Here is a 17839-nt window from a genome sequence, read left to right as displayed (position 1 = left end):
CATCAAATGGGTTGCTGCTATTTTTGATCCAAAGATGTTCACTTTCAGAGTTGTAGACATGTTAATGGAAAGAATGAACAAAAATAAATTTATTGATGTTCCATATATGTAAGGTTTCTTGATTGTTATAACATTATTTTATTTAAAATTATGTTATCATTATTAAATTTATGTTTTATACGAATAAGTTTTTTGATAATCACAAACCGAAAGACAAGTTTGTATAATTAATTTGGAGTAAATTGCCATTTTAGTCCCTGAGGTTTGGTCCAAATTGTCATTTTAGTCCAAATAGTTTTTTTTTCTTCTCCGGGTCCCTGACTTTTTCATTTTCTTGTCATTTTAATCACATTGCCTAACTCAGTCTAAAAATCTGGTTATAATCAGGGGTATTTTTGGCATAACTATTATGTAGTGATACCAGGGGTAGTTTACAACATAATTTATAAACCTCATAATAATTTAGCGCCAAAAATACCCCTGATTATAACATGGTTTTTAAACTAAGTTAAGCAATGTGATCAAAATGGCAAGAAAAATGAAAAGTAAGGGACCCAGAGGAGAAAAAAAACTATTTAGACTAAAATGTCAATTTGGACAAAAACTCAGGGACTAAAATAGCAATTTACTTATTAATTTGGAAGAAGGGTTAGCTTATGATACAGGGACAAATTGTGAGAATGCCTATCTTCCGTTGTTGACTCAAATTGATCCTTTCTTATATGAAATTCTATGATAACTGTATGTAAGTTTTTCTGGGCTGTTGGATTTTGTATGTGCCCTTGATTTTAAATTTGGTGATATAAAATTGTATTCCAAAAAGCCAACGCAACATGACGGGTTAGTCCAGAAACGCCGTTGCATACAACGTGCATCAAAGATGAAAAAATCGTGAATATAATGAGCATCAAAGAAGAAAAGTTCGTGATAAAAGTCAAAATATCAACCAATCAATCATATCCAGTATAATCCCACCCATAGCAAAGCTATTGGAAGGATCTGAGGAGGATGAGATGTAGGCAAGTCTTACCTCTATCCCAGGAGATAAAGAGACTGCTTCCGGTAAGATCCCAGCTCCAAAGACATACCCAACCATAAGAGTCAAATGAAACATAAAAGTCAAAACATATCTTTTCCAAAAGCTTTTGTAAATTGTGGTTGCATTTAGACCAGATTTTGTACATATAAAAACAACTATAAAACCTAATGTAAAACCGTCCGCACGCAGGTATAAATCCTTGTTTGACTTTAAATAAAAACAAAAAAAAAAAAAAATAACAGGAAACAAGTACAGCGTTGTAGATTGCCGTCCCCGTCGCATTGCGCAGGTTTCCCACTAGTTATTTTATATATCTTATTTTATATATCTAAACATTACAAAAATAATACCTATGAAATACAATTAACTATTTCGTGAATCAACTTGAAATATTTATTACTTCTTTATTTACACTATACACAACAATTGGTCACATATCTACTTTCTTTTTCTTATAAACCAACAAAAATCTGTATATTACTACGACATTCTACACGTGTGTAACCAAAAATGTTTACTTTTATGATTTTCCGCCGAATCCCAAACACCCTTTGTTCCAAACTGCTTACTTGAAAACTAAGAGCATGGTTGTGACATTGTATAAATATGAACAAAAGAATAAAGACAGGATACCAAGGTTTTTGAATCATAGGTTATATTTCACATTCCATTTGCCACTAGCATCAGCAGTAAATGCCCAATTGTTTTCCCTGACTTGTACGTATGGAATCTGCAATAAAAATGTATATAAAAAATGACTTCTCCCAAGGTTTACAGAGAAAATAAATATTACAAGATCTAATTAGAGATTCAAATTCGATTTATGGAACTGCATGAACAATATACATAATAGAGATAAAGGCAGGAAGGAAAGAGATGACATCCCCCCCACCCCCCCCCCCCAATTTACGCTCACTCTTACCCTACCTCCTACAACACTTGGAGTACGGGGCGTTCAGAACGGGGCGTGGTGTTAAAACGGACGGTGTGGCCCGCGGCGTGGAAACGTGGCTTTTTCCGACACGTGTCACACCTTTTGTATTATTTTATAATTAAAATTATACAAAATGTATTAAAAACTTATAAAAATATTAGTAGTAATTAAACAAATACATAAAATAAAAAACATTACATAAATTTTAAAAGCATTACATAAAATAAAAATACGAAACTAAAAAACACATAATTTAAATAAAAAATCTAATGATTTCACATGCCAAGCAAAGCTTGAATTCACGGTGGTGCACGTGCCTAAAGTTGATGATAGCCACTTGAATGATGTCGTCCTCCCCGAGATCACCACCCTCGAGCTCCATGGCGGTGTCGATCGTCTCGAATCTTTTGCAATCAAGACAGATCGTCCTAAAATGAGACGAGAGAGAGTCGACGGTTCGGTTGTTCTCACCCGTATAGGCTTGAAAGTGTTGTCGGATTATCCTCCAAAAAGGACCGCTCAAGCGCCTATCCGGCGTGTGGTGGCTCAAAGCTTCGACCCACAACTCACAAGGTGCAATATCCTCTTCTTCGGTCCACGCCACGGCTGCCATCCTCGGTTTTTTTTTTTGGGTGAAGTGGAACGGCGTTGAAGTGGTGGAGTTTGTATAAAAATGAAGAAGTCGTGGAGTTTGTATAACTTTGGGTGAAGAGGTGGGTTGTACTTTATAGTGTGAAATTAGAATTTTTAAAAAAGGTAATTTTTTTCAAAATTTAAAAGTTAACCGTTGGGGTTAAACGGCTAACATTCACGTCCATTAACCATGTGCCACGTCGACTGCAAAATCTCTTCCATGCCGGTGGAGATTCCCCCGCCCAATCAATAACGCCATGCTAAACGTTGTGGACAAGACGATGTGAACGGCGTTGAGCAGCAACAACGCCATTTTTGAACGCCCACACCTGGTGAATGCAATGGTTCCTAAATAACTAGTGGTTATCATTTAAACTCATCCTTACAATACGAGTATATGTGTGTATATACATATATACAAAGTTGTACAAAAATAAGTTACAAATTTAGTGTTTAGCTTCTCAACAATCATATTTGTGTCATATGTAGATGGGGGTCCGCTTGGGGTAAAGTTTATCTCTAACAAGTCAAATCTAAAAATCAAACGGGTCAAAAGGGTTGAATCAACTTATTCAAAAGAAACAAATAGGTTTTTATAACCATATCTAGTACGTCGATTCTAGAAAACTTGTTAGCACGTCAATGCCCCGACCCACTGTGACCAGCACTACCTTTCCCTTTTATCTTGACCTTTTACCCCCCGAGTGACCCACCCATTTTCTTGTGAAAAAATACCTTGTCAAAGATTTCATAGCCAACTTTAAGCCTTACATCTTGATCGTTCTGAAAATCAAGTACGTTCCAAACCAATTCAGCGGCACCACTTGGTGTTGGCTGTTATAAATACAATAAGAGAACCATAAAAACATGCAGAAAATAATAATCCTATAATAGTAAATAGGATACTTGTAAGTTGCAACTATAGTTCTTATTGGGCATCACCCATTTTCTTCACGCTTTTCCTGATTTTTTACGACTTTAAGTTAGGCCCATAGCAGAACCCAACCTCAAATTTCAATTTATTATAAGTTATAGCAACCAGACTTATTTTACATGTCAAGCCCACCAAATCAGTTGTAAGATAAAAACTAACCTTTTTAAATTCTTTGTCAAGATCACAACGGCCCTTAACAACAAAGCTAGCAACTGGATCAGGAGTAAGTTGAAATGACTTTTTCCCATGCATGGTATAATGAAGTTTTTCACGTCTATCATATCGTAGTCCTGCTCCAATCTTTGCTGACAGCTAATAAAGTTCAAAAAAAAAAAAATTAAACAGAGTAGCAATGTTAAGTAAAAACTTTAGCAGGAATTTTTTTTTTAATCTTACTTCAGGAGAGAAGAATCTCAGGAGTGCACTGAAAAAAGTTGGAGCCCCGATCCTTGTATCAAGTTCTCCATTAAGCTGTCAAGTTGTAAGAACACGCCTGAATTACAAACTTTTTAATAATGAACGAAGAAACAACATAATGTCATAAAAAAAAATTGTAACCGCAAAACATCATTTTCCCATACCTAATCTTGGATTTAGAAACTGTGAGGCACACAGACGTGATAAGGTCCCCGAAGACGAGGCGAAAGCGCACGCATCACGTACATGAGAGTTGAGATGCAAGGTATTTATATCATCCTTTTTATATTTATTATACAGGTTCCTAGAAAGCTATATGTACAACCTCTCGATGCACATAGAGGCGTTCAACGAATCGAATAACGAATTTTCGAATTAATCGAAAATTTCAGATTTTTTTACGTGTATTCATATTCAATTTAAATTTGATTTATTTAATTTGATTCGATTTGTATTTGAAACTCGAATTCGAATATTTGATTAAATTCAAATTTACCCTAGACCATAGTTGTTAAAAGCCATCGCCTCTTGCGCCTAGGCCCATTTTTCAGGTGAGGCGAGGCAGTTGCACTTTACGTCGAGGAAATTGCGCTTTAATTCTCCGGGTGATGGTTCAGGCACACATTCCGGCGAGATTCCTAGATTCCAAAGAGCTTCCGACCAAATTCTCTAAATTCCGACAAGATTCTAGCCAGATTTCTACTTTTTATTCAAGGAAACCTACTTTTCTACACTAATACTTTGGTACTAATTAGATGATATAAAGTGTTACATAATAGACTTTGTTTATTTTATTTGAAGAATAGTATTCTTTTTTCTAATACATAATATATTTTTAACTTTTTTTTCATTATGCGCTCTATTTTTCTCAGGCTCTCGCTTTTTTTGCGCTTTGTGCCTAGGCCCCAGGCGAAACCTATGCGCCTTGAGTGCGCCTTTAATATCTATGCCCTAAACAATAAATTATTTTACTTGTATTTCTAAAACTACCACAAACTAATATTTTTTAACATAAAAAATACTAATATGACAAAACACCAAAATTTAGAAGTTAGGCTAGAACCTGGTAGAGATATAAAAGTTAGGTAAGACGGTATTAAGTAGTATGTGCTATTTGTCATTTGGGCTTGGTAACGTTATGAATAATGGGCTTATCAATTATGGATGTAATTGATACTTTGGCCCAAAACACCATCAAAAGCCACACTTCTCCCATCTGAGTAGTGCCTATGAACCAATTATCTAAATTGTAGAAATTGATAATATGTTGTACCCCTATGATTTGATTAGCAGTAAATGAGTTTAAATATAACCTTGTTATAGCTAACCGTGAAGTGAAGTGAAATGAAATATGATAGGAACAATTGGCCAAATCTGTCCATTATCCATCTAAACCTAATCAACTACTTCAAAAACTTGTATAATCCTGCTTAATAACATCTTCAGAACATAAACGAAGGATAGAATATAAACACAACATACATTTTCCCCAAATTGATTGCTAAACTGAGGTCTAAAATCCTTTCTTTCATCCAATATGTATAGATATATGTGTTGTTGTAAGATATAGGAAAGTGGTGAAGAAAAGAAGCTACCTGAAGTAGAATGTTGGAATCGATGCGAAACTTCTGCTTAGCATGGACTCTGAGGGCGCTGCTGGTATCTCCGGCGTACCTCACAGTTGGAGGCTTCTTGATCGTATTGATTCGAAGGGCGCTGGAATCTCCGCCGTATCGGAGTGAAGTCTCCATTCTCGTTTCTTTGCAGGTTGATAGATAGATAGATAGATAGATACTAATTTTCTCCTACGGAACAGGTGGTAAAACCCTAAAATGAATACTGCCGAGAGTTTATTATTTTTTTTTCTAGAGTTTCGTGTTTTGCTCCATGTGGTTTGTTTTGGCTATTTTAACGGTTTTGCTCCAATAGTTTAATAATAGTCATTTTCCTCCCTGATCTTTCGAGTTTGTCACCAGTTTGCTCCCTAATTCTCACTCAGTTAAAATGTTCAATTAAAGTAGGGGTATTTCGATAGTTTACTCCCTAGCTCTAACTTAATTAAAACGTTTAGTTAAAAATTGTGGTAGTCGTGGTTGGCAGGTGGTAGTTGCAAGTGGTGGTGGCTGGTAGAAAGAGTGGTTGGAAAGATGGGGATCAAAAAAGAATTACTTATATACATGTAAATAAACAAGTTATAGGTTTATTTAGGTGAAATTACCAAAATATCCTTCTAGTTAATGGATTTTTTGGATGGAGTTAGAGGCGGGGAGCAAAATGACGATAAGTTAGAAAAATCAGGGAGGAAAATGACTATTTTTAAACTCTTGGGGAAAACCCGTTAAAATGACCAAATCACAGAGAGCAAATGGAAGTTAACTCTTTTTCTATTTCTAGAATGAGTAAAATGCACAGATAGTCCATGTGGTTTTGCAAAATAACAACTATAGTCTCCAACATTTGGAAATTACACTCATGGTCCCAGTGGTTTATGACTTTGTTACTCGGATAGACCCTGGGTGAAACGGACGTTAGTTCCCAACGTTAAGTGTGGTCATGTGCTGGACATGTGAGGGTAATTTCGTTCATTAATGTATAAAACCCCCCTTCCACCTCATTAAAACCATTGTCAGTTGTATTCCCTCCCATTTCTCTCCCAACACGTCATTCTCTCTCTATCAGTGGCGATCATATTCATCAGTCCCAAAGTTAAAACCGATCAAAGCCTAATCCTAACCAGTAATGGAAGACGATGATCCTCGAAACCCACGGAGACACAACACTTGGAGAATAAGGAGTCCAACTGAGGCGTTTGTAGCAGAAAATGTCTATGGTAAGTATCCAAAAATCCTAACTTGATTTTATTAAAAACCAAAATTGACCTTCTTTTCGTTGATTTTTCAAATGAACATGAGGTTATAACAACTTGTTAACTTTAAAAGTGTATTATGGTGGTGTTTTCATAAAGGTTCCACAGAGAAGATACGTTGACGGAAAGGTTAGCTATGTTGACTACTGCAACATATATGAGTTTTCTGTGCATGAGGTAGATTTGATGGTTAGGGACCTCCAGATTTATATCCCAGATGTTGAAATTTACTACCATTTTCAAATATTTAGGCAAGATTTAGACACTGGTTTGACACCTTTAGGAAATGATAGGGATGTTTTGTGTTTAGGCAAATATGTTGTAGCAAACAAGGTTATAAGAATGTTTATAGAACATGGTTTTACTCGGATTCCAGATTACCTTAGCCCTCCAATATCAACTTTTGTGGTTATTGAAGAACTAGAAGATGCAGGGCCCAATGTTAATATACCTAAAAAGAAGTTGAAGGTAGCAAAAAAATTAAGGCTTAATGAGGGTTCTAGTGAACCAAATAGCAGAGTGGAAGTTAGTAACCAGAATGTAGAGGTTAGACTGTAGAGGTTAGACTGAATGGGATTGAAGATATTGCCACAAGAATGCAAGTTTAGGGTAATGTGGGTAGTTTAGAGTGTAATGTGGTTGTTGATGATGGTGTAGGTGTCAAGGAGGGTGGTGCAGAGGGCAATATGGTTAGTTTACAGGATAATGTGGGTAGTTTAGAGGGTAATGTGGCTGCTGATGATGGGGCTGGTGTCAATGAGGGTAATTACAATGGTAATGAGGGTACTGTCAATGAAGGTAACATGTTTGAAGCATCATTCAATGGAATGGAGGGTTTCCATATGACATTGAAAATGCAGACTTCTCTACTGATTATCCTGTTTACAATACAGATAATCAGCATGGTCCTGAACCTAACAATGAGGGTGAGGCTGAATGTGAGCATGAGGGATCATGTGATGGTGAGTCTGAACGTGAAGAAGATGGGGACGATGACTCAGATGATAATGACTTTAGAGCAGACTTGGACACTATGATGCAAGATGCTGCTTTTGACGTAAGAGAGTACCATGAAAATGTTGACCATGGTGAGGAGTTTATTGGGCATGTGAATGAATCTGTTGGCAACAATGACTGGAATGATAGTGATGACCCTCTTACAGGTGAAAATTTAACTTATGATTCTTTGGATAGTTTTGTCACACCCCCAAAATTCCACATGCGGAAAACCCCCGCGGGGCGTGTGACGTACCAGGATCTAGCCACCAATCACATTGAACTCGTAATTATAAATAAATAAAACTTTCATTTATTATTGATAGAAGTGTTACAAAACATTATTTAACATTCAGCGGAAGCATAATACATTAATTAAGAAATTCATAAACCAAGTGTGTGAAAGCCATTAGATTCGTCTCGTGTTTCCATGTATCTCGACCCATGACCACTCCAGCATCCCAGACATCAAGTTCCAACAATATGCACCTAAAGGCCTGCAAGGCATGTAACAACGAGTCAACAACAAAGTTGAGCGAGTTCACAGTTGGTGTTCATTTTAAAGTTGTTCAAAACCATGAGTTCGTTTGTAAACCATAAGTTAATCCGTTTCCTTGTTTCCCAAACCATGTCCATAACCAGTGGGGGCTTCCCCATGTGAACCACTAGACCGTTACCATATCGACAACTGACGAAAGTAAGTTGTGCCCTAAGTCAATGTCTATCATCATTGACTGAGTGCCCAGATCCATTACCGGCACGGTGTGAGGCTTGTCAACCCTAATAGCGCTATCAACTAATGACCCGCTCGCCATTGGCCCGGCGATTAAGTCGATATAAAAATGAGGGACTTCATGATAAAGTTTTGTCTAGTAAGTTTAAGGTTGTTGTCCTACCCAAGGAGGACGAACGTACGTATTCTACCCAAGGAGAATACACAGGATTAATATTGGCATCCTACCCATGAAGGATGGCGGTACATATCCTACCCAAGGAGGATATGCAGGTTCCGTTTTAGTTCTTTAACCCATTCCCAACCACCGGGAATCCCATGCCTTAGAAAGAGTGTGAATTCACCTTAGTTTTGCTCGGTAGAATTAATTACACGTTTCACACAAGGATCAATCAAATCCTATGACAGTTGCACATAACAGTCAGTTCGCATACAAGCTTACTGTGTATTGTTTCACATGTATTCATCAGACAGTGCACCAGCATTAAACAAGTTGTGCAAGTTGTGTCAGTCACTCCACAGTGCCCATGTCTCACAAAAGCATTTATCAATTCATGTCACTTAAACTATTACATGCATTACATCACGAGCATTACTCAACATATTGCAAATATTCACATAATAAATCATACATACACAAGTTCCTGGTCTGGGTACCCGTTACACAATACAACGGCCCGTTGACATGTTCTCCATCCGTGTGTGTGTGCATGTGCGGCCCATGTCACTTAATCTAACAAGAAAGTATGTCACCCAATAGCATTAAAACCCAATCACTTAACAGTTTATTCAGTTCTCGTAATAGTGCACAGCGGCCCAAAACAGGTGTGTGTGTGTGTGTGTATGTGTGTGTCAGGCTACCCCCAGGCCCATGTGCATTGTACATACTGAAACATTGGTTGTGGATCGGATTTCATGTGATGTGTAAAGGATTGTCCTTCGTTCGGATGTCAATCCGAGAGGTGAATACAAAACAATTAATTCCTTGTGTTACTGTTGATTCAATTGTGCCATCAAACCTTATTTCAATTCTTTATTTCTTACACAAACAGAATTATCAATTAATAAAAACACCAACTATTGAGTATAGTGGCCGAAAACTCTTTTAAAAACATCACACGCACACTATGAATCAAATAGCAAACTGATGAATTATTTGTTGTGAAAATTTAATTGGACCTCAATTTTGATTGCAAATCTCAATGTTTATAAAAAAATGTCCTGACAAATCCACGTGATGATCTTTGATTCACTTTAATTGATTTAACATGGTTGTGAAACATTCATGTGCATATACTTGGAACCAGGAATTTTGTATAACTCTGATTATTATAACTACACTTGGAACAAATAAACTCAAGCCAACATCCCAAATTAACATCGCAAATAAAATCAACAACATAACTACCATCATACAATAATTATCATACATATTACACATGATCAGATTATTCATACACCCCTAATCCTCGATTGATGAGAGCACTAGCAGATCATATCCAATCTAAACATACATGACATTAATAAGTTGCACACATATTAAACTATTATCAATCACATGTCCACTGACAATTCTCATGCAAACTTGAAACCTAATGGCCGACAATGTGAAGTGATCATTATCAAAGAAATAATCAATTTATTAATCAACATATTCTAACACTTTTGTAAATCATAACCACATAAAGAAATCCAATAAGAACTAACATAAATATAGACGTACTAACCAAGATCTTCGATTAATAGAATGATGTCTCGAGAGGGGGGGGGGGGGTCTGCTATGCCGCACGAACCTTGGGGAAAGTAGCGTTTAATTTTGAGTTTATTACTGAGCAACAATATAGTACGTAACATGATATGTGCTCTAAATAGTCAAGGTTTAGGGTAATAGCAAACATGATATCTTGGTCGATCTGGGCCTGAGTCCATTTAATTGGGTTGCCACAACTCTTGGACGAAACAACCTTCACAATGTGCACAAGTGGCAGTTTGGGTTTTTACTCCAATTGGGTTAGGTTTGGGCTTCAAGGGTCTGGGGTGTGGCCCACATAAAACGACCATTCATTTGAACACACGAGGGTGCGGCCCAATTATAATAGTGTGTTTGTTTAACAAAGTTTTATATACGTATAACAGAATTACACTAGAACGGAACGTGTGACACATTGAAGGGAAATAACGAGGAGTTAAGATCACAATATTAAACTTTACTAACCTTGAAAGTTCGGGTTGTCACATCATCCCCAACTTGAAAGAAATTTCGTCCCGAAATTTAGCACGTAGTTACTAAGGGAGCTAGTTAGGTTGCATGGTTTCCTGGTTTTCCTAGGGTGTCACAAGTTTGGCAGAAGACTCAGTGGGGTAGTTAAGGTGTAAGAGGGGTACGAAACTAAAAGAACTCAAAAGGAAAAAAAGAGGTGAAAACACAACATCAAAAGTGAGGTTCTATGTGGGACAGATGTTTGGTATTGCTAAAGAGGCAAAAGACTGCATTAATAAACATGCTATTGAAACAAGGAGGGCAATATCTTTTCTTAGAAATGATAAAAAAGATTAGGGTGGTATGTGAAGGCAAGGTTCTTGTTACACAACTGGGCCAATCAACATTGGGCCAAACAGTGGGCCTGACAATGTTAATACTAGTGGGCTTAATGAAACAGTGATTGAGTCAAGTGGTACAAGTGGGAAAAAAGGGGATTGGCTTATGTAATGACAAGAGAAAAGCTAGGTTAAATCGTGTCAGCTATCCTTGGGTACTTTATCTTTCAAAGTTAGATGAGGATGAAGAAACTTGGGTAGTCAAAACCTACAAACCGGATCACAAGTGCTTGCTATCCAGAAAAATACAACATTTCACTTCTACTTTTTTAGCTAAGGAATAGTGGGTTCTAAACCAGATAGAGTCAAACCCTAATATTCCTGTTAGAAGTATCCAAGAGGAGCTGGGGAGAAAATACGTGCTTGGTGTTTCCAAAATGAAGGTAAAAGACTTGGATATGTAAATTAATTTGTTGTTGATTAAGTTTTTCTAATTTATGTTTTCTGTTGTAGGCATTTAGGGCAAAACTAAAAGCTACCAAGGCATTACAAGGGGATTTCGATGAACAATATTCAAGCCCAACTAGATTCATAATTTTTCGACAAGTTTAGGCCAGTCAAAAGATTAAAACGGAGACACAGGTACAGGTTGCATTTTTCTGCAGAAGTTACATCCTGTTACGAGAGTCATAACTTGGTCCATGGTTGGAGTTAATACTTGAAATTTTTACAGTAGACAGTCCTAGAAGGTTACAAAATTCTCCAACTGGAATTTCGTCAATCGGATCGACGAGGATTTTTCTGTAAAATAAACCGTAAACTGTCAACAGAATGTGACGAAATTGCCCTTTATGTGCTAAATGATTTTTAGTAATTTTTTTGTGAACAATTAGACTTTGAGAAAATTACAAAAACCTTTTCGGACCAAATGTCACGTCTTATAAATTATTTGTAATTTTTCTGAGTAAAATGCACGGATAGTCCCTGTGGTTTTTGCAAAATAACACCTATAGGCCCCAAATGGTTTATGACTTTGTTACTCGGATAGTCCCTGGGTGAAACGGACGTTAGTTCCCAACGTTGAGTGTGGTCATGTGCTGGACATGTGAGGGTCATTTCGTCCATTAAGGTATAAAACCCCCTTCCACCTCTTTATTAAAGCCCACTGAATCATTTTCCCCAACCTTAACCTACATCAAACACAACCTTAATCAGCTCTGAGTTCAACACCTTGATCGACAAAAATGGTGTTGTGCAATTGTGGAGAAGAAGCAATGATTCTGACTTCGTGGACCGATTTAAACCCTGGTCGACGATTCTACTCATGCCCTAAGATGGTTAGTTTCTGAAATTTAACTGTATTTACATCATCTCATCTCTCTGATCTTCAATTTTGTTTTACAGAACCATGGATGCAAATGATTCATTGGGTGGGTAGACCCCCAATGTGCAGTCGTTCAGTGTGTATCATACCTAGACTACTAAGAAACAAAAACCAACTTGAACTTGAGATTGCACGACTACATGGGAAGAATAGGTTGAAGAACAAACTCATTGTTGTGTTGTTGTTCATTTTAGGGATTCTAGGGCTGATTATAATGTCTGGTTGATGTAATTAAATGTAACTGATCTAACTATTTAGTATGAAATGAAAACTTTTTTGGTTGAAAAATGTTGTGCAAATGGTTACCATGTAACAAATGGGTCAAACAAATTGCCAAAGTGTGTAGTAGTGTGCAAATGGTTAACATGTAAGTAATGGGTCAAACAAATGTCCAAATAGTGGAGAAGTGTGCAAATGTTTTGAAATTCCAAATGGGTCAAATAAATAAATGACGAAAAACAAAATTGTGCAGCAAAGGGTAGTAGTTGGACGAATAAATGAAGCGGCAGTTGGACGAATAAATGACCATAAAACTCAATTGTGCACGTGTGCATCTGTGTACATTTAAGACTGCAATTAAATGACCAACAACATCAACCAATTGTGCAAGTGTGCATTTGTGAACAATTTAGACTACAAATAAATGACCAAACAACAACATTAAATACCTGCATAATCATATAACACTTAACACTACAAAAAAAAGCCCATTTAGTGGCACACACTTCTAGTGACATTTAGCTTTTGTGCCACTAATTTACGTTTTAGTGGCACTTTACGATGCCACATTTGCTTAACACATATTTTTAGTAGCATTTAGTTCTTATGCCACTAATTTAGAGTTTTAGTGGCGCTTTCCATATGCCACTAAAATTTTTGATAACTTTTAGTGGTACTTTACATATGCCAGTACGTTCTTAGTGCTTCAAAATTCTAAAATCTTCTCTTTTCCCTCCTTGAAACACTTTAATAAAACTAGAATCGATTTTCCCCGCGTTGCGGGGTCGGGATTTTATATTGATTTGAGCGTACTGAATTTCTATGGCCCTATATTATCATTAATCGTAGCTCACAATCAGTGACCTAATCAAACATCATTGTTCGTAATCGACCAACGATGTGCCTAAAGGATCATCAATGAGCCTCACTGAATTTAAATGACGATGATTTCAGTTTTAAAATAAATATATATCTCCCGTTTAATTGATTTATAAAATCCTTTTTTTGCATACGTTATTTTGGTTTCCCTTTAAATATGATTTAACCTTTAAATTTTTATGCAACACACTTTTAGTGATATTTAACTTTTGTACCACTAAATTAAGTTTTTAATAGCACGTGTGTATGCTATATTTTCTTTACACATAGTTTTATTGTGCCACTAATTTATATTTTTAATAGCAATTTGAATATGCCACCAAAATCTTCCATGGGTTCTAAAGGCACATTTGATATGACATTGAAATTTTTGAAGTATCTGCTTTAAAAATTTCACTCTTTCCCTCTCAAAAAAGTTTTCCCTCCTCAAAGTCTTGAAAAAAATTAAAATCTCCCAACACCAATCTCCCATTCCCAAAATCAATTTCCATCCACAATCGTTTGATATTCCCTTTCCTTCCCCTAGCCCTTCATTGTTCGGTTCCCCCTCTCTCATCTCCATCTCTCCAGGACTACTACCATCTCTCCACCGGTGAATCATTTTCTCTCTTCGGATAAATCACTTCACGGATCACTTTCTTTTTCTTCATAGTCAAGATCTTCATTGTTGGTCTAGGGTTCACAGATCTTCTCCATAGCGTTCAACTTCAAACCTTGCAAAATTTTAAACCAAATCATCTGGTAAGCACTTCAACACAGATTCCCCTTTCATCTATGTAAGTTGATGATAAAATGTGTTAAATTGTGTGTGTTTTTCACAGTGTGTTTGAAAACGTACCAGATCCCCAATTTTGTGTATGAAAAGCCCTATTTTTTAGTATTGAATTTGAAAATAAAAATTGTAAAGAATCATGTTATTGTCCAGCAAAGTTAGTTAATTTTGAGGATAAATGATGTGTTAGAACCTGAATTTTGATGAAATTCTTAGTAATATGGAATATTTGATCATGTTTATAGGGTTTAGATACACCTTCTGCACCAATTTGTTTGTGTAGATTTGATATGGTTATACATACTTTAACCTAGTTGTGAACGGCATTGTTAGATCACATATTCTGAATATGTAAATCAGCCCTAGAATATTTGGTTAGTTCCAGTTTTATATCCTTTTGCTCATATAGTGCATAATATAGTGATGGTTTATCCTATTTGGATCCATAAATGTTAAAGAACTTTTTAAGTCATGCGCATTTGCAAATAATCAACTTCATTTCTTAAGATTTTTATCTTTTGTGATTTTGGTTCATGCTGTGATTTTGTTTTATCTTTTTAATCATGAAACAAGGACTAGTGCTGGTTAAAGCTTTTAGTTGTGATTTTGACATCCATCAACTTCATTTTCTAAGATTTTTATTTTTATTGTATACTTAAGATTAAGTCTAGGTAGTCAAAGGCTCAATGCGCAAAGGGCGAGCTTGTCGCCTAGGCGCAAGGTGCTTAAAAAGCGTGCGTTTGACAGGCAAGGCACACATGTATTTCAGGCCTTTTTAAGCTGTTATTTTGCAGATTTTGGCATGTTTATTTAGATGTTTTAGATTATACTAGACTGTTTCTGGCAGTTTTGCTTTTTGGCGCTTTTACTACTATTGATTAAGGTTGACTATTATATTAGCATTCACCAAACATAGACCTGGCAAACAGGTGGGTTCGGGTCGGGTCATGGGTCAAAACGGGTCAATTACAAAAAAAAAGTTGTTTTGGTTCAGGTCGAAACGGGTTCAGATCGGAACGGGTTCGGGTTAGAACGGGTTCGGGTCAGAACGGGTCCGGGTTAGAACGGGGTTCAGGTAATTGCATTCTTCAAAAGAAAAAAGAGAGATTGTACTTAAAAAAAACTGAAACGAAACAAAAAACTGAAAGGATTGAAACCGATCCGAAACGAAACCGAAAAAACCATCAAAACGAAACAAAAAATCATACAAAAACCATACTTATAGCTATATTTTGGGTATGGAAAGCTAAAAACATATGGGATATATAGAAAAAATATATATAATTAGCTTTCGCCGCGGGTACGAAAATCCCGAACCCGATCCGAACCGACCCGTCCCGTGCCAAAACCCGTCCTGGTCCGAAACTCAATTCGAACTGAAACCGTTCCGATCCAAAACCTGTTTCATGTCGTAACCTGTCTTGTGCGGATACTTGTGCCGGCCCGAAACCCATTCTGATCCGAAACTCAACTTGAAATTCAATGTTTACTCATTGTAATTTGGTTTGTTTTGGAAATTCTACACTGACAGGATCTGTATATTCATATTGGTTGGTTTTTGTATCAGAAGCATGGTCATGCATTTGAGGTGTGTTGGAGCTACATTGTTGAAATTATTTTTACTTTTTATCATATACAGTACATCTCATAATTCTACCGAATAGTATCATGCATTTAAGTTGTGACTTGTGAACATTCTAATTCCATTCTTAATTCATATACACGTGAAGTTAAATATGTTAGTTCTAATGGAATGGTGGTAGCTTTGCATGCTTTGAGATCCAAAGGTTTTTTTTGGTTAATTGCTCGTGATACAAGCCAATAATCACCACATGTATTCTCGTTGCTAGGTTACGAAAGTGGCTCCTGCTATGACTTAGGAGGTCAAAGACGCATTAGTAAAGAACATTAGAAGAAAGATGAGTCTTCGTTCTCTAAAGATTTGAGCGGATATTAAGATAAAATGCGATTCAGTTCAATGGAGTTCTTCACATTAAGGTCAGATATTTAAGCATTTATCTTTTAACATCACATGATTGTATAAATTACACACAGTTGGCAAGTGATACACTGATACTATATCTTTATTTTTATAGGAGACAATGCAGAAGGAGAAGCTGCTGGGAGTTAGGATTGTCCTTATTCTGCTTGTTGCGGATCCGAGAAGGTGCGAGCCTAAACAAATCCACTGGCTATATTAATTATGTATTTAAATAATTAAAATGACTATTTATAAAATCATGAAAAAATAACTAAGTTATATAAATTAATAATTATAAATAATATAAATAAATGAATTTATAATAAATGAACCAAGCTCGAGCTTGAAAAACCGCCCACGAGTCAAACTCTAGCTTTAGAAGCAAAGCTCGAGTCGCGCTGAGCTCGATCTTTCATATGTTAAGTGCACTCAAGTGCAGCCCGGCTTGCCTTGACTCATTTGCACCACTAGTTATTACTATGATTTTCTATACACAAACAATATTATGTTATGCACGAGTTGTATAATACAAAGGTTTTTCCTCCAATAGTCATTTGAAATTATTGATGATGTGATTATTAGATGGGGTGGTTTTAACACAAATACATACAAATAAATCAGCTCACATAAAATCTTTAGATACATATGGTCAAAGAACCTCCTAGTATAGGGGTCTCGCCAGCTTTTTTTTGTATATAGATGTAGGCTCTCTTGTATTAAGCTATATAACCAATAGATTGAAAATATAAACGGTCTTCATTTTTGTTTGAAAATGAAAAGTGTGAAACTGATAAAATTTTCATTTTACGCAAGAAAGATGTTTGGATAATTGATCTTCAAATTTTTTGTTGACATTGCAGTTAAGGTAATATGTTGGTTTTTGTTTAATTGTTAGATGTTCAACCATTTTCTTATACATGTTTTGTTTTGAATCAAGAATAATGAGTTTATAAATTAAAGAACTTTTAGATTTTTTTTATGAACTAATACTAATGATTGTTCATATGGTTGATGATGGCAGGGTAGATATCAATCTATGAAGAGAAGCTTTTGAGTTATGTTTTATGATAGTGAATTCCTCACCCAAAAGAAGGTTTAGGCCTATCTTGTAAACATTTAGAATTTGGAATATGTTTACTTGTTACACAATGGAATATGTTTACTTGTTACACATTTGGATATGTTTCGAATCGAATATATTATTGAAGTTATAATATTATGATTTCTACATTTACATTTATGGAACTTTTATTTAGTATTTTATATCGAAAATGTGATTTGAGGCAAAATTATTTGCCACTGAAATAATATATTAAATTAACTGAAAACAGTTATACGACACAAAATTTGTGCCACTAAAACTAGTATACGGGATATATATGATTACTTTTTAGAGGCATAAAAATGTGCCATTAAAGTCCTTTATTTATATTGTGGCAAAAAAAAGTGCCGCTAAAAGCCCAAAACTTTTGTGTGGCAGATCCAAAAAGTGCCACTAAAAGGCTTTAGCGTCA

The 17839-nt window shown here is 35.9% G+C and overlaps 1 protein-coding gene and 1 long non-coding RNA gene across 3 annotated transcripts; one reads left to right on the top strand and one right to left on the bottom strand.

The window, feature by feature from the left end:
- Positions 1-1540: 1540 nt before the first annotated feature.
- LOC110912675 (outer envelope pore protein 21B, chloroplastic) lies at positions 1541-5786 on the bottom strand. 2 transcript variants are annotated; one of them, XM_022157451.2, is made up of 5 exons: positions 5553-5786; positions 3937-4011; positions 3700-3852; positions 3378-3440; positions 1541-1769 (listed from the first exon to the last, which is right to left on the bottom strand). In XM_022157451.2, the coding sequence occupies exons 1-5, from the start codon at positions 5706-5708 to the stop codon at positions 1686-1688; spliced, it is 531 nt and encodes a 176-aa protein (XP_022013143.1). In that variant the 5' UTR covers positions 5709-5786; the 3' UTR covers positions 1541-1685. The 2 variants fall into 2 exon arrangements, with proteins under 2 accessions (XP_022013143.1, XP_022013142.1); XM_022157450.2 differs by having other exon boundaries at positions 3342-3440; positions 5553-5782.
- An 8197-nt stretch (positions 5787-13983) lies between these two features.
- LOC110912674 lies at positions 13984-17547 on the top strand. Its single transcript, XR_002578104.2, has 4 exons — positions 13984-14313; positions 16195-16342; positions 16441-16511; positions 17347-17547. It is a non-coding gene; the product is annotated as an uncharacterized LOC110912674 (long non-coding RNA).
- Positions 17548-17839: the final 292 nt, after the last annotated feature.

Source organism: Helianthus annuus, chromosome 15 (genome assembly GCF_002127325.2).
Source record: "Helianthus annuus cultivar XRQ/B chromosome 15, HanXRQr2.0-SUNRISE, whole genome shotgun sequence".
Lineage (NCBI taxonomy): Eukaryota > Viridiplantae > Streptophyta > Magnoliopsida > Asterales > Asteraceae > Helianthus > Helianthus annuus.
The sequence above is the reverse complement of the archived record's forward strand: the minus strand, read 5'-3'. Positions and strand labels throughout refer to the sequence as shown.